The 24016-nt window shown below is 40.4% G+C and overlaps 1 protein-coding gene across 1 annotated transcript in view; it reads right to left on the bottom strand.

The window, feature by feature from the left end:
* Positions 1-5043: 5043 nt before the first annotated feature.
* The window catches only part of LOC117529858 (alanine--glyoxylate aminotransferase 2, mitochondrial-like), a 57028-nt gene continuing 38055 nt past the window's right edge, over positions 5044-24016 (bottom strand). The window contains exons 8-14 of the mRNA XM_034192735.1: positions 21387-21487; positions 21016-21108; positions 20141-20273; positions 17879-17967; positions 17469-17618; positions 11344-11442; positions 5044-6104 (exon numbers count right to left, since the gene is read on the bottom strand). Of these exons, the coding sequence (XP_034048626.1) occupies positions 6003-6104; positions 11344-11442; positions 17469-17618; positions 17879-17967; positions 20141-20273; positions 21016-21108; positions 21387-21487 (767 nt within the window). The 3' untranslated portion in view covers positions 5044-6002. The remainder of the gene's footprint in view (positions 6105-11343; positions 11443-17468; positions 17619-17878; positions 17968-20140; positions 20274-21015; positions 21109-21386; positions 21488-24016) is intronic.

The raw sequence follows: 24016 nt of genomic DNA on the forward strand, positions 1-24016 counted from the left end.
GTAAAATCCAGGCGGCTTTTGATGGCTTTCAGTGGAGTGAGTATATGAGAAATTGTTTAACAGCAGGACATGTTCCAACTTGTCCTTAAGGCTTTCAACAGAGGTGTTTTTCCTGTGGCGGAGCGTCACAACCCCAGACGGCCAATCAATCCGGGGATTTCATTAAAAAAATCTCCTTTAACAGTGGAATATCCGGATAAAATGCTGAAACCGACTTCTTCTGACACTTCTCTGTTCTCTCACGACGTCCTGGATCAATAGAGCCTGAAATGTGGAGGTTTTCAGCTTGAACAGGCTGACGACGGCGGCTGAGAGCGCTGAGCGACGTCTCGCACCGTGGGAAGTCCTTAAAGCGACAGAATCACCTCAAAATCTCTCATCAGCCGTTAAAATTTTCACTGAAAACCAGCTTAATTTTTCGAACCGTGTCCACTTCGATGTGTCTCACAGGTTTAGAAAAAATTTTGATCAAACAACGCGCCAGTCTCTCAGCAACTTCTCAGACAAAGGAATTCCGACGAGGGGCTGGACGACTCCTCCCACAAGGAGTGCTCACAGGCGAATGACGTCACCGACAGGCGTGGAAAAACTCACGCATGCGCACGTAGGTTCAAGCATGTCTGACGTAACAACATATGAATGAAATCCATATAGTTTTTGAAAAAAATAAAAAGGACCGTTACTTTATTGACAGCCCTCGTATTGTAGTGTGCAAAGTCTGTGGCACGCAATCATTACGTGCACTAGACGGGAACATTGTGCAATCACACAGAATACACCGTGTGTCCCAGCAAGTCAGTGCATCTCTGTGACACACTGACGTGCAGTGTAGCCATTTGAACGGGGTCTAACAGCCATGTTAACATGAGATTACAGATACATCCTCCAACACATGAGGTGGACTGACATTGGATGTGTCATATCATGCTTAATCTGGACATCACACTGCAGTCACAGGCGGTGCATGTTAGCGTGTCTCCGTGACGCACTGACGTGCACTGTGGCCATCTGGATGGGGTCTAACAGCCATGAAAACATGACAATACAGATAAATCCTCAAACACATGAGGTGGACTGACAATGGATCTGTGATATCATGCTCATGCTGGGCGTTATATGCCCCAAGCAGAGGGTCACCCCTTTAAGTCTGGTCTGCTTGAGGTTTCTTCATCAATATCATCAGAGGGAGTTTTTCCTTACCACTGTTGCCTGTGTGCTTGCTCTAGGGGTTGGTAAGGTTAGACTGTTGTGTGGGCCGCTGAAGAGGAGGTACTGCTGGCCCACCACCACCAGAGGGCGCCCTGTCTGGAGTGCGGGCTCCAGGCACCAGAGGGCGCTGCCGCCTCACAGGAGCAGCCGGGGTGACAGCTGTCACTTATCGCCTACGACAGCTGTCACCAATCATCTGATCAGCAGTGGTATATCAGCAAGACGACATCTCCACCTCTTTGCCGAGATATCGCTCTACCGAGGAGGTAACGTACTCAGCCGACTTTGTTGTCTTCCTGACAGGAATACCTGTTACTTTGTGTGTTGGATAGCAGATATTTTGTTTCCTTTTTTCCGACAAGAGGTGGAGGTGGTTTTCCACCATACGTGTTGCTGGGTGCAGACGCACCCACATCTAACTGTTTTTGTTCCTCGCCAGCAGTACCAGATCCAACAAGCGGAGGCAGTGGCCACCTGGGAGTTCGGGACTTGGCGGCTCCAGTATTCCCGGGGTTCGGTGGCGGAGGAAATCGTGTGGTTCCGGTTCTGCTTTGGACAGACGTCTCTTATCTTCGAGCCTGCCCACGCGACACATTTTTGTGAATTGACTTCATTGACTATTATTGTAATCTGCTGTGTTTGTTGTGCTTATTCACAACAGTAAAGTGTTGTTATTTGACTTCCTCCATTGTCCGTTCATTTGCGCCCCCTGTTGTGGGTCCGTGTTCCTACACTTTCCCAACATAGACCTTATTTATACGTTGCGCCTGAGGCAGCTTTGATGTGATGTGGCGCTATGTAAATAAAATAAATTTAATTAACTCAAATTATTTCTTACTACTTTTTATTCTTTATTTTACTTTGTCTTTTATTTGTTATATTGCCTGTTGTAATTTTATTGTTATTTTTAATTTAATTTATTTACGATTGGGGGTAACTGTGCCCATTTTTAAATTATGTACAGCACTTTGGTCGACTGCTGTCATTTTAAACATGCTTTAGAAATAAAGGTTGAGTTACAGCGTGATCATGATCACAGGCACTGCACGTCAGCACATGATCACAGGCACTGCACGTCAGCACATCTCCCTGATGCACTGATGTCTGAACGGAGTCCAACAGCCATGTTAACATGAGATTACAGATACATCCTCAGACACATGAGGTGGACTGACAGTGGATGCCTGATATCATGCTCAATCTGGACGTCACACCACGATCGCAGGCGTTGCACATCAGTGTGTCTCTGACAGATGAGGTGGACTGACAATGGATCTGTGATATCATCCACATTATGGACTAAGTGGTGCACTGCACAGAGCCTTTGACTCGCCGTGGATCAGGGAGCCACGCAGCTGCATGTGATGTTGCAGCTATTGTGATGATCATAATACACATACTCTATGTAACCCATGAGAGGGCATGACCATGTGTCTGTAACAGCCCGAGTCAGTACGTCTCAGAACCGCCTGAACGGGCTGCCACTGTGATGCTGAGCATCAATTGCCGTGTTTGACTATGACATAAAACAAGTTTAAAGACAAAAAATAAAAGATGACAGATTGTATCTGCACCCCTGCTGATGAAGAGGAGACTGGAGGATGAAAAGGGGACCATTTGCACTCTGGACTCCAAATACACACACACGTACACACAGATCAGATCCCGCTGGAATGGCGCACATGATCGGTGTTAACACACACTTAAGAGGGAAACTTCAGTACTGACAAAACTGGCCGGCGTGGCTGTTTCGTGTAATTTACTTTATTTGAAATTTTCGCGGAGAAGTGCTGCGTAAAATTCGAGAGAGCAAAAAGCGCTGCATTTGGTTGCTTTGCAGTGGTTGGTGGTGGGGATGCTTGCAAAGGTGTTTATTTTTTATTTTCCTTAAATCTGGCACCAGTGTATAGCTATAAATGACTGTTTTGCACCCTTCCCTGTTGGCCAGTCGGTTATCTGCGCCAAATGTCACCAGCAGTTTTACCAGCTCCAGGTTCCCATCAATGACAGACTGATGGAGCCCGTCTGTTACTCCAGGCCGAAGGAGTCAATGTTGAATTCGCAGTTTGTCATGTTCTGCAGCAAGCATGCAGGTCCTTGGTGTTGCCTTTCTTCACTGCTTCTTGTAAAACCTTTGCACACGGAACATGTCGACACGTCCGCTTGGCTCACGATTGCAGTTCGGTTGAAAGGTGTTGGACAAAGTAATCTTGCCTGCGCCCTAAAGCAGCTGATAATCATCTTCCCCTGTTGAGTGTCTCTCCTCGATGCCAAAGGTGGGTTGAGAGCAGTCTTTAACACCCAGTAATGTGACATAGCAGGTGCGGACCACAGCACTCGGCATTGAAGGGGCATTCTGCATATTCCTGCTGCATTCTGCTGGTATTGTGGAGTTTCGTGCTGTATTGTTTTTATTCTTTGTCTTTTTTTATTTTATTCTGTTTTTATTTTTTCACTGGGGAAGGTTTATATCCGCATTCGACATGCACTCTGGGTCTACCTGGATTCAGGAGCTGCTGCACTCCAATTGCATGAATCATTCGACCCGGCTTCGTACCACATTCTGGGTATTCGTACGTCACTTATGTAGATATGTTTTTATCAGTCTGTGATGATGAATCAGACTGAATAGAGCAGGAAAGATAAGACTTTATATTTGAATTTACATCATGTTACATCACGAATTTACATCATTTTTCTGGGGCTCTCGCTCCACACTTACTGAACTCAAATAACGTGTCTTTCAACAAGTTTTTTGTTTTCGAACCCGTTCTCAGCAGGACAAGTGAGAACGTGGGTCGCCGTCACGTTAGTAGCTGCATCTATAAGTGAGTGAGTCAGACTCTATTTTTAGACAAGTGTATAAGGGTGATTCTTTAACTACGGGCACTATTGGCCTTGTAAATGTAATTTCCACCACACCATTGCCTTACAATATAAAGCGCCTTGGGGCAACTGTTTGTTGTGATTTGGCGCTATATACATGTGCTCTGATGTCACTGTTTATCTCCATAGAAACTACCCAAACAATCTTTCATACAAACTGTTTAGGGACATTACAGTGTTGTGGTCGAAATTACGGCAATAGTGTGGGACAAATACATTTTGTTTAAAAAAAATCACAACAGTTGTATGACATTGAATACCCCAATTATGTTTTGATTATTTTACTAATATTTTATTCAGAGATATTTTAAAACATTAGAAAAAAACGTTTCTTTACCATTCATTTTTATCATTGAAGATCAAAAGTCTGGGTGTGGGACAAGCACAAAACGGCAATATTTGCATATAATGATGCTGAAAAAAGGTGAAAAAGTCATCATAGACTACTAGAACAAATTTCTTAACACACTTTCATTGTAAAGATAACTATAAAAGTGTGAAATTTCCCCTTTTTTCTGTTTTTCATACAATATGATCAAAGGACATAATAAGTGCCTGTAGTCTAAGAATCACCCATAAACAGCTGGCCAGGTCTACCTAGACACACATGCTATTTGTCACAGTCGCGCTGTTCACCTAAACTGTGAAACTTTTGTCAGTCCATCTTATCAACATTCTTCCTATTTTGCACATAGAATGCAATATGGATACATTAAGGCGGGAGCTTGGTCCCCACACGCTTATGTCATAAAACGTCTGACCAACCAGATGTGTTCTTTATAATTTTTTTGATTTATTAATGATCAAAACAAAAAAACCTCATAAGAAGGGTAAGAAATACTTGTTTTATGTTTTATCAAAAAAAAAGAGAAAAAAAAAGGCTAGCCCTTCTTTAAATCAGACACATATTTTATTAAAACTTAAAATTCTGCACCTATAGGGGGCAGTATTGATTGATTGAATTTATTAGTATGAACATATACATGTAAAACATGTTAATGCAGGATAACACAATAAAACAAAATTCACTTGTTTCCATTGTGGCCCAGAGATATCACAGTCTCAAATAGCCAGAGAGATGGATACTTGCAAGATTAATATAAAAATATGATTATTTGCACAATATATTTACACATCTTAAATGAGATATTTACAAATTTTACACAAATGTTAAAAAGTTGTACATTAAAAGTAAAACAACTAATAACACAATGAGTCGCTCTGTAAATTTTCTGTTTGAAACAAGTGTTGTTTTACCTTTCTTTTAAAACCAGATCAAGTATTTGACAGTTGTATTTGACTAGGTAGACTGTTCCACAACACCTGTAAACAGGGATGATGAAGCACCAAAGGATTTGACTGATGGGATGACCAAGGACGAGGCGTTAGATCTGGCATTTCTGCTCTGAAGTGCTGACGTGAATTTATAAGGATATGACCAACATATAAAAGCATACTTTTTTATTAACTTCAAATTTAGTCGTATTTACAGTAAACAGATTTACAAATTTGACTAAATTAAAAACAACTCAACAAATATATCCAAGCAGAAAGAAAAAATTAATTTCAAGTATATGCTTTAAGGATTGCAGGCCTTTACCAAGGGCAAAGATAATTTACTGCTTTTGTTCCAAATCATGACGAAAATCATATGTTGACATCATGGTAATAACATCATTGTTTATTTATTTCATTTACTTTTTGTTCGACCTCATTACTTGTCCCAACATTTTATAATTTGGGGTTGTAAAATGTCTAATAGTTATGTTTGATTTTTCAATGAGTATATATGTAAATGTAATGACACAGGCACTGTTGTAATGTGTTATACTTATAAATCTTTAAAAATAAATGGTGAACAGTGTTCCAGTTCTGATCTTTTCTGCTGAGGCGCCCAGCTCATCGCTTCATCTTTGTTCCATGTAGTTGTGGACGGACTTGTCAAAAACTGCCAGGAAAAAATCTGCATCCGCTTTCGTGATGCACATGGGAGGCTTGATGCGGAAGGTCTTGGTGACGTGACGGACAGAAAAGCAGAGATTATACAGAGACAGATATATTATTTAGTAGAAAATAAAGAAAAATAAACTGATTCTTTATTTTGTGTGAGAGTAAAAACAAAACAGGCATTTTGGAGATTTCTGACTGATAAATGGAAATATAACCATTGTTAGAGGAATGCTACTGTATGTAGCTACCTTTCTCAACATCTCTCATTTAAAAAAAAAAAATACAAATTCTCCACCTTTCCTGAGATACATGTGCACATGTGCTTCTCTGCAGGGATGCACTCCAGGTTTCCATAATGACACATCAGCCTATTCAGTGGTGACATTTTACTGTGATACTTTTGCTTGTCATTTGTGAACCTAAAAACATCTAAAAATAGGATACAGTAAAAAAAAAAAAGAAGTAAGAGTTCACCTTTAAGATGTAGACATTTGAATATCCACAGGCTATTTCTGTTTGTTTGTGAACATAGTTGGTTATAGTGCCTGATTATTGTTGCTTCAATGATGTTCTTGGCCTTGATAGTGAATCCTGAAGGCCAATGTGAGCAAAACATAAACCAGTGACACCAGCTGTCAGACGCTTGCGAAAGGTTATGGATCATACTATTCAGTTTATTTGTTTGTGTGCAAGATATCTCAAACAGTAAGAGGTGGAACCCGAAAATATTTTGTGGGGAGATGCTATTCAGACATTCAGAAATTAATCTGGATAAGCCAAAATTGGATTTGGCTGGCAGTCTTGGTCACAGCCTTTGACAACTTGCATCCAGTGCAGGTATAACAATTAGAAACTGCCTGCACAGTGATTTGCAGTATCACGTGTAAACTGTGTTGCAGTTGTAACTGAAATGATTTACAGATTCATTCTGTGTTTTGTACAATAACACTACCTCTAACCTTAGTGACATGAAATCTGGGGTTCCACAAGGGTCTGTCTTATGGCCCCTGCTTTTCTCCCTTTATACAGCACCCACTGGGCACATATTGCAGCGGTTTGGGGTTACCTTTCACTGCTATGCTGATGATACTCAGTTATACATGCCGATAACTGCTGGTAATCTCATCCACATAAAATTCTTAGAAGATTGCCTTGCATCAGTGAGAAGCTTGATGTCTAGCAACTTCCTACTTTTAAAGTCTGATAAGACTGAAATGATGGTTCTTGGTCCAGTGAGACATCAGCATCAATTGGACCAGTTAACGCTTAGCCTAGTCTCATGTGTCATACATCACACTGAGAAAGTGAGGAACCTTGGGGTAATTTTTGATCCTATGTTGTCCTTTGACCTCCACATTAGAGATAGTACAAGGAGTGCTTTCTTCCACCTGTGAAATATAGCGAAGATTCGTCCCATCCTGTCTATTGTCTCTTCTAGATACTAGTCTGCTAGATACTTACTTACTTATGGATTATTTACTGAGTGACTAATTGAATAAATTTATATGAAAAAGATCTTAAACAGCTTCTCGGTGGGCTTATTTGTAGAGTGACCAGTCTGAATTTCAGTTTAAAAACCATTAAAAACCAATGTGATGATTAGTCTTGTGTGAAATATGAAAGGCATTATAAATGGCAATGTTCATATCAAGAATTCTTCTTCGAGACCAAGCGATCAAAAACAGTCTTAGTGAGCTGAAGCAATTAGATGGAACAAATCCAAACTTTAGTAAAATTATTTGCTGTAAGTCAGCCATATTGGGAGCGTGAGCCAACGCATTTGGTCTCAAGCCTGGACCAATAAGTGCGGTTGTGTCAGAAAGGGCAACCAGAGTAAATTTTGCCAAAGCAAGCATGCAGGTGACAAATCAAAATTCCATACCAGATTGGTTTTGGCTCAGGTTAACAATGATGCCCAATAGTGCCGTTGTCTGACAGGCTGCCAGCAGAAATTAGGCTATTGTTAAGCAAAGAAGAGGTGGAGAACATATCCAGAGGTAACAGGAAAGGAGGAAATTTAGAAGTGAGAGTCATGACTTTTAATGTTGGCAATATGACCAGTAAATGAAGTTGACGAGGAGCAAGGAGAAAGGCCGACATACTGGGTGGTGTGTGCAAGAGACCAAGTGGAAGCAAAGTAAGGCCAGGAGCATTGGAAGTGGGTTGAACCTGTTCTCTCGTGGTGTGGATGGGAAAAGAAATGGAAGAAATGGTGTTGGGGTCATTTTAAAGGATGAGTGTGTTAAGAGTGTGTTGGAGGATAAGCGTGTGTTTCACAGGGTGATGATTGTGAAATTAGACACTGAATGGATGAGTGTCATCAGTGCATATGCCCCACAGGCAGGTTGCGACATGAAAGAGAAAGATTTCTGGGGTATGTTAGATGAGGTGGTGCAAAGAATACCTAAGTATGAAAGAGTGGTGTTTGGAGCAAACCTCGATGGTCAGATAAGGTATCAAGGAGAGAAATACGGAAGGGCAGACGGTGGTGGATTTTGAAAAAAAAAGGATTGAAATGGCTATTATGAATACTTATTTTAAGAAGGTGGAGCAGCACTGGGTGGCATATGAGTGGAGGAAGGTGCACACAGGTAGATCACAATCTGTGTAGGAGATGCAACTGAAAACAAAACTTATACAACCCCTGGCAAAAATTATGGAATCACCGGCCTCAGAGGATGTTCATTCAGTTGTTTAATTTTGTAGAAAAAAAGCAGATCACAGACATGACACAAAACTAAAGTCATTTCAAATGGCAACTTTTTGGCTTTAAGAAACACTATAAGAAATCAAGAAAAAAAGATTGTGGCAGTCAGTAACGGTTACTTTTTTAGACCAAACAGAGGAAAAAAATATGGAATCACTCAATTCTGAGGAAAAAATTATGGAATCACCCTGTAAATTTTCATCCCCCAAATTAACACCTGCATCAGATCAGATCTGCTCATTGACATTGACCCTATGCCATGACATTGACCCTATGTGTCGTTTTGCAAGGAATGTTTTTGCAGTTTTTGCTCTATGGCAAGATGCATTATCATCTTGAAAAATGATTTCATCATCCCCAAACATCCTTTCAATTGTCCAAAATATGAACATAAACTTGTGCATTTATTGATGATGTAATGACAGCCATCTCCCCAGTGCCTTTACCTGACATGCAGCCCCATATCATCAATGACTGTGGAAATGTACATGTTCTCTTCAGGCAGTCACCTTTATAAATCTCATTGGAAAGGCACCAAACAAAAGTTCCAGCATCATCACCTTGCCCAATGCAGATTCGAGATTCATCACTGAATATGACTTTCATCCAGTCATCCACAGTCCACAATTGCTTTTCCTTAGCCCATTGTAACCTTGTTTTTTTCTGTTTAGGTGTTAATGATGCCTTTCGTTTAGCTTTTCTGTATGTAAATCCAATTTCCTTTAGGCGGTTTCTTACAGTTCGGTCACAGACGTTGACTCCAGTTTCCTCCCATTCGTTCCTCATTTGTTTGGTTGTACATTTTTCGATTTTTGAGACATATTGCTTTAAGTTTTCTGTCTTGACGCTTTGATGTCTTCCTTGGTCTACCAGTATGTTTGCCTTTAACAACCTTCCCATGTTTTTGTATTTGGTCCAGAGTTTAGACACAGCTGACTGTGAACAACCAACATCTTTTGCAACATTGCGTGATGATTTACTCTCTTTTAAGAGTTTGATAATCCTCTCCTTTGTTTCAAATGACATCTCTCGTGTTGGAGCCATGATTCATGTCAGTCCACTTGGTGCAACAGCTCTCCAAGGTGTGTTCACTCCTTTTTAGATGCAGACTAACGAGCACATCTGATATGATGCAGGTGTTAGTTTTGGGGATGAAAATTTACAGGGTGATTCCATAATTTTTTCCTCAGAATTGAGTGATTCCATATTTTTTTCCTCTGCTTGGTCTAAAAAAGTAACCGTTACTGACTGCCACAATCTTTTTTCTTGATTTCTTATAGTGTTTCTTAAAGCTAGAAAGTTGCCATTTGAAATGACTTTAGTTTTGTGTCATGTCTGTGATCTGCTTTTTTTCTACAAAATTAAACAACTGAATGAACATCCTCCGAGGCCGGTGATTCCATAATTTTTGCCAGGGGTTGTATGGTGGCAGGGGATTCGAGGATCAACAGGATTAGGAATGAAAATATCAGAGGGACAACGCAGGTAGGACGGTTTGAAGACAAAGTTAGAGAGGTGAGATTGAGCTGGTTTGTACATGTGAGGAGGAGGGATCCAGAGTATATAGGGAGAACAATGCTGAGGATGGAGCCAACAGGTAGAAGAAACAGAGGGAGGTCAGAGAGGAGGTTTATGCATGTGGTGGCAGAGCACATGCAGATGGTTGGTGTCACAGAGGACAATACAGAGGACGATGCAGAGGACAGGGTGAGATGGAAACGATTGATCTGCTGTGATGACCCCTAACGAGAGCAGCCGAAAAAGGAAAAGGTAGTATCCTCATTTGCCAGGTTGACAATAACAACAATACTACTACTACTAATGTAGTGTTTTCACTAGGGGTGCCGGAAAAAATCAATTCACATCCGAATCGCAATTCTTATTTATTACGATTCTGAATCGATCCAAAATGTCCAAGAATCGATTTTTAAAAAGCATTTTTTAAAACATTTTCTTACTTACTCGCTGCGTGTACTGTTTGTCAGGCAACGGCTTCCGTACTACAGCATCCCCGCGAGGGGAGGGCCCAGCATGCTTCAAACATTCGTGAGCTGCAGCTTAGCATGGAGGACGAAGAGCTAATTGTTGAAGGCAAATGTATGAGCGCATTTTGGATTTTATTATTTGCTGCGTAAGAAGGAGCTTGACATGACTTATGCAGTGTGCAAAATCTGCAAAATGAAAGTCAAGTACTTCGGAAACACTTCAAATCCACAAGCCCACATGCTACGCCATCACCCGAAGCTAAAAGGAGCGGAGCAGCGGTCTCTGCTAACTACTGACCAGCGCTTCGCTGAACTGCCAGCCAACTCTGAACAAGCAAAGCAGATAAGTAAATTTACATCTAGAATCACTTGATTAACCTTGTAAAGCTGCATTTTCTTAAACATAAACATTTTAAAATAATATAACTATTTCTCAGAGCTCTTTCAATTGAAAATCGATTCTGAATGGAATCGTCACCCCAAGAATCGGAATCGAATTGAATCGTGAGTTGTTGTATGATTCACATCCCTAGTTTCACCCCTCAGTGATCCAACAGAAAAATAAAATGACTGAGGAACACACCAGTTAAAAGTGGATTTGATTACCTGTCCAAATAGTCCTCCTTTTCCTACCAGGACTCCCATATCTTTGATGATTTCAAAGATCACATTCATTTCTGTGGGAGGCAGGGGGTCTTTGCTGGCCTGTGGATAAAAGACAATGGACTAAATGATGGCTTTGTCTTAATGGTTTGTGTGTGTGTGTGTATATATATATATATATATACAGTAGTGTTCAGAATAATAGTAGTGCTATGAAATTGGGCTATTAGTAAAAAAAAGTAGAAAAGGAGGTGTTCATAATAATAACAGTGTGGCACTGAGTCAGTGAGTTCGTCAATTTTGTGGAACAAACAGGTGTGAATCAGGTGTCCCCTATTTAAGGATGAAGCCAGCACCTGTTGAACATGCTTTTCTCTTTGAAAGCCTGAGGAAAATGGGACGTTCAAGACACTGTTCAGAAGAACAGCGTAGTTTTATTAAAAAGTTGATTGGAGAGGGGAAAACTTATACGCAGGTGTAAAAAATTATAGGTTGTTCATCTACAATGATCTCCAATGCTTTAAAATGAACAAAAAACAGAGATGCGTGGAAGAAAACGGAAAACAACCATCAAAATAGATAGAAGAATAACCAGAATGGCAAAGGCTCACCCACTGATCAGCTCCAGGATGATCAAAGACAGTCTGGAGTTACCTGTAAGTGCTGTGACAGTTAGAAGACGCCTGTGTGAAGCTAATTTATTTGCAAGAATCCCCCACAAAGTCCCTCTGTTAAATAAAAGACATGTGCAGAAGAGGTTACAATTTGCAAAGAACACATCAACTGGCCTAAAGAGAAATGGAGGAATATTTTGTGGACTGATGAGATTAAAATTGTTCTTTTTGGGTCCAAGGGCCGCAGACAGTTTGTGAGACGACCCCCAAACTCTGAATTCAAGCAACAGTTCACAGTGAAGACAGTGAAGCATAGTGGTGCAAACATCGTAATATGGGCATGTTTCTCCTACTATGGTGTTGGGCCTATATATCGCATAACAGGTATCATGGATCAGTTCGGATATGTCAAAATACTTGAAGAGGTCATGTTGCCTTATGCTGAATTTCATAGCCTTAAGAGTGTGCATATCATGAATGCTTGGTTTTGTTGGATTTGTGAGAATCTACTGGTACCTTGTTTCCCATGTAACAATAAGAAATATACTCAAAACCTGGATTAATCTTTTTAGTCACATAGCACTACTATTATTCGGAACACTACTGTATATATATATATATATATATATATATATATATCACCATTTTTCTCAGTAAATATATTTCTAAAGGTCCTGTGGACATGATATTTTCAGAAGATGTCGGTTACAACCCAACTGATCCACACATACAAACAAATCAAATCATAGATTTCCATAAATTAAGTTATGTGTAATCATGTGCAATGACACAGGGCAAAAGTATTGAACACCTGAAGAAAGAGAGGTGCAAAACAGCATGAAAAGCCAAGACACCGTCTGAAATCTATCAGTGGAAATTAAGATCAGATGGTTCAGTCTCAACTGATGGCCTACAAAAAGGTGTCTCATTACCAAGGTGTCACACAAGAAACAGCTCATGACAGGTAAAAGCAAAGAGCTATCTCAAAATCTTTGCAGCCTTATTACTGCAAAACACACTGATGGCACTGGTTACAGAATGATTTCTAGCTGTCAATCTGTCATTACCAACAAAGGCTTTTGTATGAAGTGTTAAATAAATTTCAGTTAGCGTGTTCAAACTTTTTCCCTGTGTCATTCCATTTTATTAACTTAATTTCTGTACTTATTTGTTTAGGTTTTTGGAATGTGTGGATTAGTTGGGTTGTTACCATCATCTGGTGAAAACTTCATGCCAATAGCACCTTCAGACATATATTTACTGAGGAAAAATGGTGACGTGTTCAATATTTATTTTACCCAATATATGAGAAGAGAGATGAGATGAGATTTATTGTCATTGTCATTACGAGTGCAACAACAATGAAATTACGTTTACACTCCAATTACCTCGGACAAAATACAGCAATTAATCCACAATTATTACTAGTTGAACATAATAATGGCACACGTCTGACGTCTGCGCCCTCTGCCGCACTGACAAGCACAACCCTCAACCTATCAAATCCCTTGAACACAGACACACGCCATATCCGTTTGTTTTAAAATTAATTACTTTAGTTAATTAATTTGGTTTATTTGTTAAATACGTGATATTATTGAATAACTAATATTTTGTTATATCAGTATTTCTTTTTCTTTCTTTTTAATTTTTTTGATAACTCTAACATCCGAGGGGGTGAGGTTGATGACGTGAGAGGGCGTTGCCCCCAAACGCCCCCTCGTGGCGCCGGCTATGCACTGGTAACAATCTGGATGGTCTTTTTCCTCTTTTGTTGGGAGGACACGATGTCCATGATTTCCAAAAACCGTTTGAAATGTGGACTCATCAGACCACAGCACACTTTTCCAATTTGCGTCTGTCCATTTCAAATGAGCTCGGGCCCAGAGAAGGCGGCGGTGTTTCTGGATGTTGTTAATGTATGGCTTTCACTTTGCATGGTAGAGTTTTCACTTCCACTTGTAGATGTAGCGACAAACTGTGTTAACTGACAATGGTTTTCTGAAGTGTTCCTGAGCCCACGCGGTAAGATCCTTTACACAATGATCTTGGTTTTTAATGCAGTGCTGTCTGAGGGATCAAAGGTCACGGGCATTCAATGATGGTTTTCGGCCATGCCGCTTACGTGAAGTTCTCCAGATTCTCTGAATTTTCTGATTATATTATGGACTGTAGATGATGGAATCCCTAAATTCCTTCCAATTGAACATGGAGAAACATTGTTCTTGAACTGTTAGACTATTTTTTTCACACAGTTGTTAAAAAAGTGGTGATCCTCGCCCCATCTTTGCTTGTGAATGGCTCAGCCTTGTGGGGATGCTCCTTTTATACCCAATCATGACACTCACCTGTTTCCCAACAGGTGTTCTTTGAACATTCATCAACTTTCCCAGTCTTTTGTTGCCCTGTCCCAACTTTTTTGAAATGTGTTCCAGGCATCCATTTCAAAATGAGCAAATATTTGCACAAAAACAATAAAGTTTATCAGTTTGAATTCGGGCTGAAATGATTAGTCGAGTAACTCGAATAATTCGATTACAAAAAATGTTTGAGGCAAATTTATGGAGTTAAAATTGTCTCATTAATATTTGTAAATGCACACAGGGTGATCTACAAATAATCATTGATTTGCAAATGTGTTCAGATATCCACAAATGCAAATTTCATATTTGTAACTTGTAAATTGGTCTTTGCAAATAATGTTGTATTTGCAAATATAAAACTTAATTTGTAAAAAAAAAAAAAAAAAAAATTACATTTGTAAAACTGTAAATTGTATTTGTGAATTGAGTTTCAGCATTTGTGGATCACCAATTACACGCATTCATCGCTTTCCTCTGCGACGTCATTTTGAGACATTCTTTTCGCGAACACAGATCCACAAACAAATGCCGACTGATTTACAAATACACACTCATGCACACTGGATATCCACTAGATGGCAGTGTGGTTCCATTCATTGATGTGGCAAGGTGAAACTATATGCTCCCGGATGAGAGAAGACCGACATTTCAGAATAAATCATTTCACATTACCGTAATGGAGGCGTCTGATGGATGGGTATCTATGTGGTGATATTGTCTGCAAGGTCAATTATTTTTTAAAATTATGTGTCCGCGGATTTCATCATGGGGAGGGGGGCGGGGGTGTTAGTGTTGTACTCTTTAACACAGTGGTTCAAATAAGCGTATTAAACAGCATTGCGCCTGTGCGTGCTCCGTGACACAGACATGCTGCAAAATTCTTCTTTTAAAAACTTGAAAGTTCTAAAAGTTTGCGATGTACACATGCTACATTTAGCTAAGCATCACACATAGGAACCACACAGTGTCACCGCAGCAACCAACCAGTCCCGCTTTACGACAACTGTTGCAACAGCCAGGCTTTGAGTGGCATTTATTCTCGAAACTCCGCGGATCCGAGGAAACTGATTTGTATCTACACAGATCAGCGTCCGCGGACTTATAAAACTTGCATGATGTCATAAAAAACGAACGCTTTGCGATAAGCATTTTAAAAACTTAGTAGCGATCACGATTAAAGAGTCATCCGGGAGCATAAAGGTTCAGCCACATCAATGAATGAAACCACACTGCTATCTAGTGGATATCCAGTGTGCATGAGTGTGTATTTGTAAATCAGTCGGCAATTGTTTGTGGATCTGTGTTCGCGAAAAGAATGTCTCAAAATGACGTCGCAGAGGAAAGCGATGAATGCGTGTAATTGGTGATCCACAAATGCTGAAACTCAATTCACAAATACAATTTACAGTTTTACAAATGTTTTTTTATTTTTATTTTTTTTTTTACAAATTAAGTTTTATATTTGCAAATACAACATTATTTGCAAAGGCCAATTTACAAGTTATAAATATGAAATTTGCATTTGTAGATATCTGAACACATTTGCAAATCAATGATTATTTGTAGATCACCCTGTGTGCATTTACAAATATTAATGAGACAATTTTAACTCCATACAAATTCTGTGCCTCGAAGCTTCGTTTAACGTTGTAGTACACATGCCAGGCCTGTGTGTGGCGCTGCAATGTCCGCAGGAAAAAAACAAAACAGAAGAAGACGAGCATAACAGCTAATCAAATTAGCAACGATAGCTACCGCTTTCCAACGTGACACAGAGTAAAATAAAGGCTTTTAAGAGAAAGATGGTCCACGCTGAAATAGACTTACTGTGCATTTAAAGTGAAGCAGTGTGTTTGTCTATTTAAAAAAAACACGGTCTGCTCTACGTGGGGAGGGATTATTGACCCGGTGGCTGGCTGCTGTCTCTCTCTGCCCAGTGTGAGGGCCTCTCAGACCAGGCGAACAAACAGCAGAAGTTCACTCTTTCTTCTGTGTTTCCCTCAGACTCACACTGAGAGTTTTTTAATTTTTGCGTTTTTGGGCAACACACAACACTTCACAAACACGGTAACTTAAATAAAATAAAAAACTGACTGCGAGGCTGCATGTTCAACCTCCAGCTGAAATGCATCTGAATTACAGAGAAAGAGGGATTTAAAAAAAAAAATTACGCAGGGACCCAGTCCATCAACCTTTATAAAAAAAAAAAATAAAACTATCCCATCGCCATTTTAGCAAAATGCCAACACTTTGGCCCAGTGACATTGTGCCCTTGCTTAGGGAGAGCCTGGACTATCGATCTTGTTTAAAAACGCAAAAGTACTTTTTATCCGATTACTCAATTAATCGCATGAATAATCAATAGAAGACTCGATTAATAAAATAATCGATAGCTGCAGCCCTAGTTTGAACATTAAATATCTTGTCTTTGTGGTGCATTCAATTGAATACAGGTTGAATAGGATTTGCAAATCGTATTCTGTTTTTAATTTACATTTTACACAATGTCCCAACTTCATTGGAATTGGGGATGTAATAAGTAAAACACAAATCACGTGCAGCGGATCACTGCTGATGTGTTCACAGCGCGAGAGTCCAGCTCTTCATGACACGGGAGACAACTCTTCATGAGATGAGTGCATCAGGTAATTCATGTAAACTATGAAAGAGAGAACAGTGATCCACATCATTTCATTACTTCCTGATGTACGTCTGGGCAGAGGCTAAATCCACTCTTTATAACACAAATTAAGTGTTATAAATTGTGGTGTTTTTATTTTTTTCCTTCGCTGCTGTGTGCGCGACTTTCCACGTGCCCGCACTGTGTTCGTGTGTCCAAATGTGCGTTCCCCCCGACAGCAGGTGAAATGTTTCGTGGTTCCCCATTTCGTTTTTGGTTCGCAGATTGTCTTCCAGTTTCTGCGTCTTTTGTGTTATGTGTGAAGGGGCCCTAATGGACAGAAATTAAAAAAATACAATGAAATACATGTCAGTCATTAGGAGGTGTGTGACTTACAGTTCAAGAGAAACTGCTCTGGATAATAGTTAACCAGGTTCACCAATAGGTGAACCATGACCTCCCTACTGTACACAAACATCCACAGAGCAAGTCATGGGCAGCGATTGTAACATCCTGTTGCAAAGTCCATACCTTGTCTTTGACCATTTCCACACCAATCTGCAGGCCTTTTCCACGGACATCCCCAATAATATTATATTTGTCTCTGAGTTTAGCCAGTCCCTTTAATATATGGGTGCCCACATCATGACTGTTCTGCTGAGTCCCATCCTCTTTGATAGTCTGCAAGCACAAATATCACTCACTCACTCACTCATCTTCAACCGCTTTTCCGGGTTCGGGTCGCGGGGAAGCACAAATATATCCAACAAAATCAATTACTTGTTGTTTAAATCATGAACTAATGATTCCATGCACTACAGTCCAGCCTCATCTGCAATAATCATGCACCAACAGGGTGGGTCTTGATCGGTTTAATCTCTTGCACAAAATAATAAGAGTTTATGCTGAAGAAGGAATGGTAAAGAAGCTGTAACTCTTACATCAAGCACTGATGAAGCAATGGCACATGCCAGAGGATTTCCTCCAAAGGTGTTGAAGTAAACACCTTTGCTAAAAGAAGCAGCAATTTCTAGAAAACACAAGAACAGATGGGTTCAGGCTTTAACATAAGTGTTCTACTAAAGAATTATCAATAACAGTCATTTTTAATGCAACATGGTTTTCAGAAGAGCAAAAGAAATATCACGTTTTTAAGTGCTTGTTATCTGAACTTACACATTCATATACATAAAACAGAAAGAGATCACTGGGTAAATATGCTCAAATATTGAAAGTGCAATTTAAGAGAAGCCTGTCACAACTTAAAGGGGACATACTGTTTGCAATCAGTTTTCAATTTGCCAACTCTGAATGTAGACTCATTCATTTTATACAATTTACCGTATTTTCCGGACTATAAGTCGCACCGGAGTATAAGTCGCACCAGCCACTTTATCCATTATAAAGAAAAACAAACCATAAATAAGTCGCACCGGAGTATAAGTCGCACCAGCCACTTTATCCATTATAAAGAAAAATAAACCATAAATAAGGTCCACTGGACTATAAGTCCCATGGACATACAGGTATGTTAACATGAAAAGTTCAGATGATAATATTGTGACGGCTACCGTTTTCAGATGCATATTTCACCAGTCGCAACTTGTAATCTGCAGAGTATGATTTTCTTTTTGGTGGCATTTTTTCGGGCCTTCTCCGTTGTCTTGTTATGTTATCAGTAACGTTAAAATTTTTATTTTTCGATGGTAGTCAGAAGTCGCAGGAACAGTCACACAAGCCTCGAGTGCCCTCTCGTGAGCTACATTTTACCTACGGATATGTTTGTATTTTGCGGACCACATTGCAAGCCGAACCATGCAGCGCCTACCTGCACAGCTCATGACCTCCCAGCGGTGTCGATCCAGCTCCTTCCAAGCTCCTTCCGCCGTCGCTCAGTGCTCCCATGCAGCTCTCAGCGTCAACTCTGCTCACACTGATATCCAAGGGTTGAAGCTGTCTTGTTAGCCGTCCCGGAATAAACACCATGTTCGTCTGCTTCAAACGCTTTTCACAATCATCGACGCCAGCTCCTTCCAAGTGCACACGCTAATCCTCCGCTGTCGCTCACCCAGTGCTCCCACGCAGCTCTCAGCGTCAACTTAAACACTCTGCTCACATTGATATCCAAGGGTTGAAGCTGTTCTGTTCGCCATGCCGGAATAACAGCAAGCACCGTGTTCGTCAGCTTCACACGCTGTGGGTGAGGTGAGGAATACGCATCCAAAGTTCTGTTCTCTGATTGGTTATCGCGACCAGCGTGAACTATAGGATGGCCGTCATACTACAGTGCCCATGATGCATTGCATTTCCTTTTCCGGTGGCCATTTTAAAACATAGATCGACTCTGTCACGTAAAATTGTTTTGTTACAGTAAATTAATTGATATCCTACCGGTATATTTTTCGCACCGGAGTATAGGTCGCACCCCCGGCCAAAACATGTAAAAAAGTGCGACTTATAGTCCGGAAAATACGGTAAGTTCCAAACAGCTCATTTGTTTTCTGTGTCTGTCATGGAAGCTCATATCGTAACTCGTCTTTCTCCTCTGAGACACGCCCACTGAGTTAATCAGCGCTGTGTGCGACACACCTATTTTCCGTGGAGTAGTGTAAGGGATTTTCTGCCTTCGGATCCCCTCCCGGTAATTTTATATGGTGAGCAAACTTGAATACTCAGAGACTGACAGGATGCTGACTTCAAAAACCAGATCTTGTATTGACAAGATGACGTCACTGAATGAACAGAGAGTCACTACAACAGTGCTGGGCGCTTGGAGCAAGCATCCCACTCAACGTTGCAACCAAGAGCCCCGACACAGCGCCCCGCCTATGTTTTAAGCCTGCGCTCGGCCGACCCCCAGGTGGGTAGGCCATGCCCTATTGCATGGATCAGTACAGTTATGTGATTTGATGTAGAGTGTTGCATTTGACAATGTATGCGGGTGCCATGCTCACGTTATTTATGTGAATGGTATGAGTTGTATCAAAACTTTGTGCTGCCTGTGTCTTGTGTGATAAGCAAAAAACAGAATATTTCATGATGCCTGTTGTCCCAGACGGGGATACGAAGACCTTAGCTTTATCAGTTATGTTCGCTGTGTCATCAAGTGGTATGAGGAGAAGCGGCATGGCTTCATTCTGTGTTGTGAACGTGCAGTTTTAATAAACAACACAATGTCAAGTGTTTGTGTCTCACTGCCTCACCTGGAGTTGTAACAACTGCTCCCATAGGGAAACCATTTCCAATGCCCTTTGCCATCGTAACTATATCAGGACTGACATCATGACCTTGGAAACCCCAGAAATGACTTCCTGTTCGCCCAAATCCAGTCTGGACCTGTCAAGTGCCAAACAGACGTTTTTTTTTGTATGTACGTTTTTTTGATGTATCTCCACCAAAATGTGTCAATCTTATACAATATTACAATATGTATATTACCAACCTATAACAAGGAATTAGACCAAGTTTCTCAAATTCCTCCTAAAAATGTCAGAGGAGTTGATTTCGCCATGCAGGCACCTACTCATGAAACTGATGCAGACTACCTTAGTTCATCAACGGCCATAACTCTGGCAAAATGGGCCCAACTCAAATGATATAATAATATGCATATTACCAACCTATAACAAGGAAGTGTACCAAGTTTCACGAAATTCCTCTTAAAAGTGTGAGAGGAATTGATTTCAGAATGCAGGAATCCACTCATGAAACTGACGGAGTCTAGATTTGTTAATCAAGGGCCATAACTCTTGTAAAACTCATCCGATATGGTAATATATGTATTACCAACCTATAATAAGGATAAGGAATAAGGACCAAGTTCCACAAAATTCCTCCTAAAAATGTGAGAGGAGATGATTTCAGAATGCTTATACCATTTTTGGGACAGACGGATGGATGGACAGGCAGACAGACAGACGGAAATCACCACAGCATAATCCCCCTTCAGGCCTTTTGGCCAGCAGGGGATAAAAATTAGAGAGGACTTGCCTGAAACTATGAAAGCATGGTAAAATACTTGATATGTTGGGCATACAATTTTGTGTTCAAGTGCAAAATTCAGCAACATAAAGCTCACCTCATCAGCAATGCAGACACCTCCTCGCTCTCTTACAAGTTTGTAAGCCTCCTTGAGGAAGTTCTTAGGGTATTGCACAGCTCCTCCTACTCCCTATAGGTAACAAATGTTAATATGTATTTGCTATTTACATCTGTGATGTCAACAAGTTTAATTAGTTTTAATTTTAATTAGTTTGTAAGCCTCCTTGAGGAAGTTCTTAGGGTATTGCACAGCTCCTCCTACTCCCTATAGGAAACAAATGTTAATATGTATTTGCTGTTTACATCTGTGATGTCAACAATTTTAATATTCATTATGACATTAAAGCCATGATGATATTACAATCCAATGAGTGAATATGGTTCATTAGCGATACTCCAAAATGATACCTGTATAGGTTCTGCAAAGAACCCAGCAATTTGACTTGAGACGCTCGTAGCAAATGTCTCTTTGAGCTGTCCAATGTATTGGTCCTTTGCCATGCACTGTCCTGTGAAAGAAAGAAAACTTTCCCAACTTTGTCATGATATCATGCATGTATACAAATTCATTAATCAGACAGTAACTGTGTGCAATATATCTGCTGTTGAAAAAATTGGTTGAAGAAATCATTGGCAGTCGCTACAAACACCAGTTTTTTGTCAAATAAGATCTCTGACAGGCAGACTATTAATAGATAATGGATAACTATTGCTCATTAGTAAAAATGCAAAACATTTACTTTTCTCTATGTTTGATTACTGTAAAATGCATATATTTGAGTTTTGTGCAATTTACTTCCAGACATCACTTTGGAATTTTGGAAGTTGCACTTTATTTATAACATAAGCAATCTGCCGTTCAAATTCTAAAGATAAATTGATCATAAAAGTTATATATATACATTTTTTTAAATCAACCTTAAGTGTATGTGAGAGACTGCTGTCCTGTCCAGGGTGTACTCCACCTCTCGCTCTATGACTGCTGGAATAGGCTCCACCCCACCAATCCCCAAACCCATGACCCTTGATTAGAGTAAGCAGGTATAATACCCATTGTGGGAGTAAGTCACCATCAAGTCACTCTCCAGTCATGAATCAGCAAGTCAAGTCTCAAGTCATAATGACCACCAAGTGTTTGATAGCTGACTTGAGACTTGACTTGGGACTTGCAGACTGATTACTTGAGAATGACTTGACAGTGACTTACTCCCACTTCTGCTATTAGCAGCAGTTTGTTGTTGTCATATCCCACAGCAGCCTGTACTCAAGGTTTTAGAAATGGAGCAATATCTCCATCTGGTGGACATTTAACGTTAATAAAGCTACAATAGAATGTCTTTATTAGTTTTGTTTAATCAGTAAATGGCTTTTAAATCAAATCTGAGTCACGTCCATAAAGAATCAACTGTGAATGATGAGAGAGAGAGAGAGAGAGAGAGAAAATTCCCATTCTGAGATGCAGTGCTGGAAATTTTATTGTCAACAAAATCCAATAAAAGTGATGAACAAACAAATGTAAAGGAGGTAAAATCTATAGAATCTGAATGGATAAATGAACCTTCAGTGTATTGCACGTTAGATTAGTAATGCCCAGAGGTGGGAGTAAGTCACCATTAAGTCACTCTCCAGTCATGAATCAGTAACTCCCAAGTCCACCACCAAGTGACCACCAAGTGTTTGATAACTGACTTGAGACTTGACTTGGGACTTGCAGATGGATGACTGTGACAGTGATTTACTCCCACCTCTGGTAATGCCACACCAGTCCCACATATTTGATATACTGGCAGCACAGCACTGTCAGGTTACAGATTTACCAACTTATTGATCATTTCCAACACTCTCCAAACTCATACATATTCACAGAAACAATTTAAGAAATAGGCAAAAGATTACAAGAAGTAAATGAAACACCAGAGAGGACTTTAAACTTCCGACTGGAGCTTTCAAGTAAAGTTGTAGATGCATTTTTTTAAGACGGGCACAGATTTTCTCAAATGCACTGTTGCATAAATTTGGTAAACCAGTAGTGATAGGAAGAGCAAACTGGAAACTGAGCTTCAACAACTGCTACTCTGCTAATAGCAAAGTTAACTATAATAATGCCAACCTGATAAATCACTCACACATTTAGCTGAAGCTATCCACAGGCGCTAACTTTTACGATATGAATTTAGCATTGGCTGGGGTTTTTAGCTCCTAAACCCTGAAAAATGAAACTAAAGAGCTGAAATGTTCATGCGTTGCAGTGTAAACTTAGAGGTTCCCACAAAAGCCTCCATCACACATAGCAAGAATGTGCAGGAACCAGGTCGAAAGGGCAAAAACTGCCATCATCGGAGGTAGATGGGAGGGAACACATCCAGATTACCTCATACACACCTGCACGATGGCATCCAAAGTGGATGTGAACAGCAGGTAGATGACACAGGCAGCTGTCAGACAGCCATAAAAGGCGCTGAAGACCGCCCGATGTCCAACCGTCTGGATGGCAAACACGGGACCAGAGTGGGAGGGAGCGCTGTGTTCCTCCCTTTGCACAGTCCCTGCCGGTACTGGACACCGGAGTACAATCAATGTATGGACCGGACTCACGCCATATGTGCTAAGCTGCTCTCTCATGGTTGATGCTGAGACCCTGATCCATGCATTTATCTCTTCTAGATTGGACTACTGCAATGTTCTATTTTCTGGTTTACTGCAGTCTAGCATTAGGGGTCTCCAATTGGTTCAAAATGCTGCAGCCAGACTTTTGACACGAAGCAGAAAGTACAACCACATTACACCCATTTTGGCATCCCTTCACTGGCTTCCTGTCCCAGTGAGATCAGATTTTAAGGTACTAACCTATAAAATTATTCATGGACTGGCACCTCCCTACCTAGCTGGCCTAATTAAACCTTACGTACCGGCCCGGGCTTTACGTTCTCAGGGTGCAGGACTACTTTGTGTTCCTAAGGTGAATAAGAAGTCTGCAGGTCACAGAGCTTTCTCTTATTGTGCCCCCGTTCTGTGGAATGATCAATAAAACAGTCAGA

This window comes from Thalassophryne amazonica, chromosome 17 (assembly GCF_902500255.1).
Source record: "Thalassophryne amazonica chromosome 17, fThaAma1.1, whole genome shotgun sequence".
NCBI lineage: Eukaryota > Metazoa > Chordata > Actinopteri > Batrachoidiformes > Batrachoididae > Thalassophryne > Thalassophryne amazonica.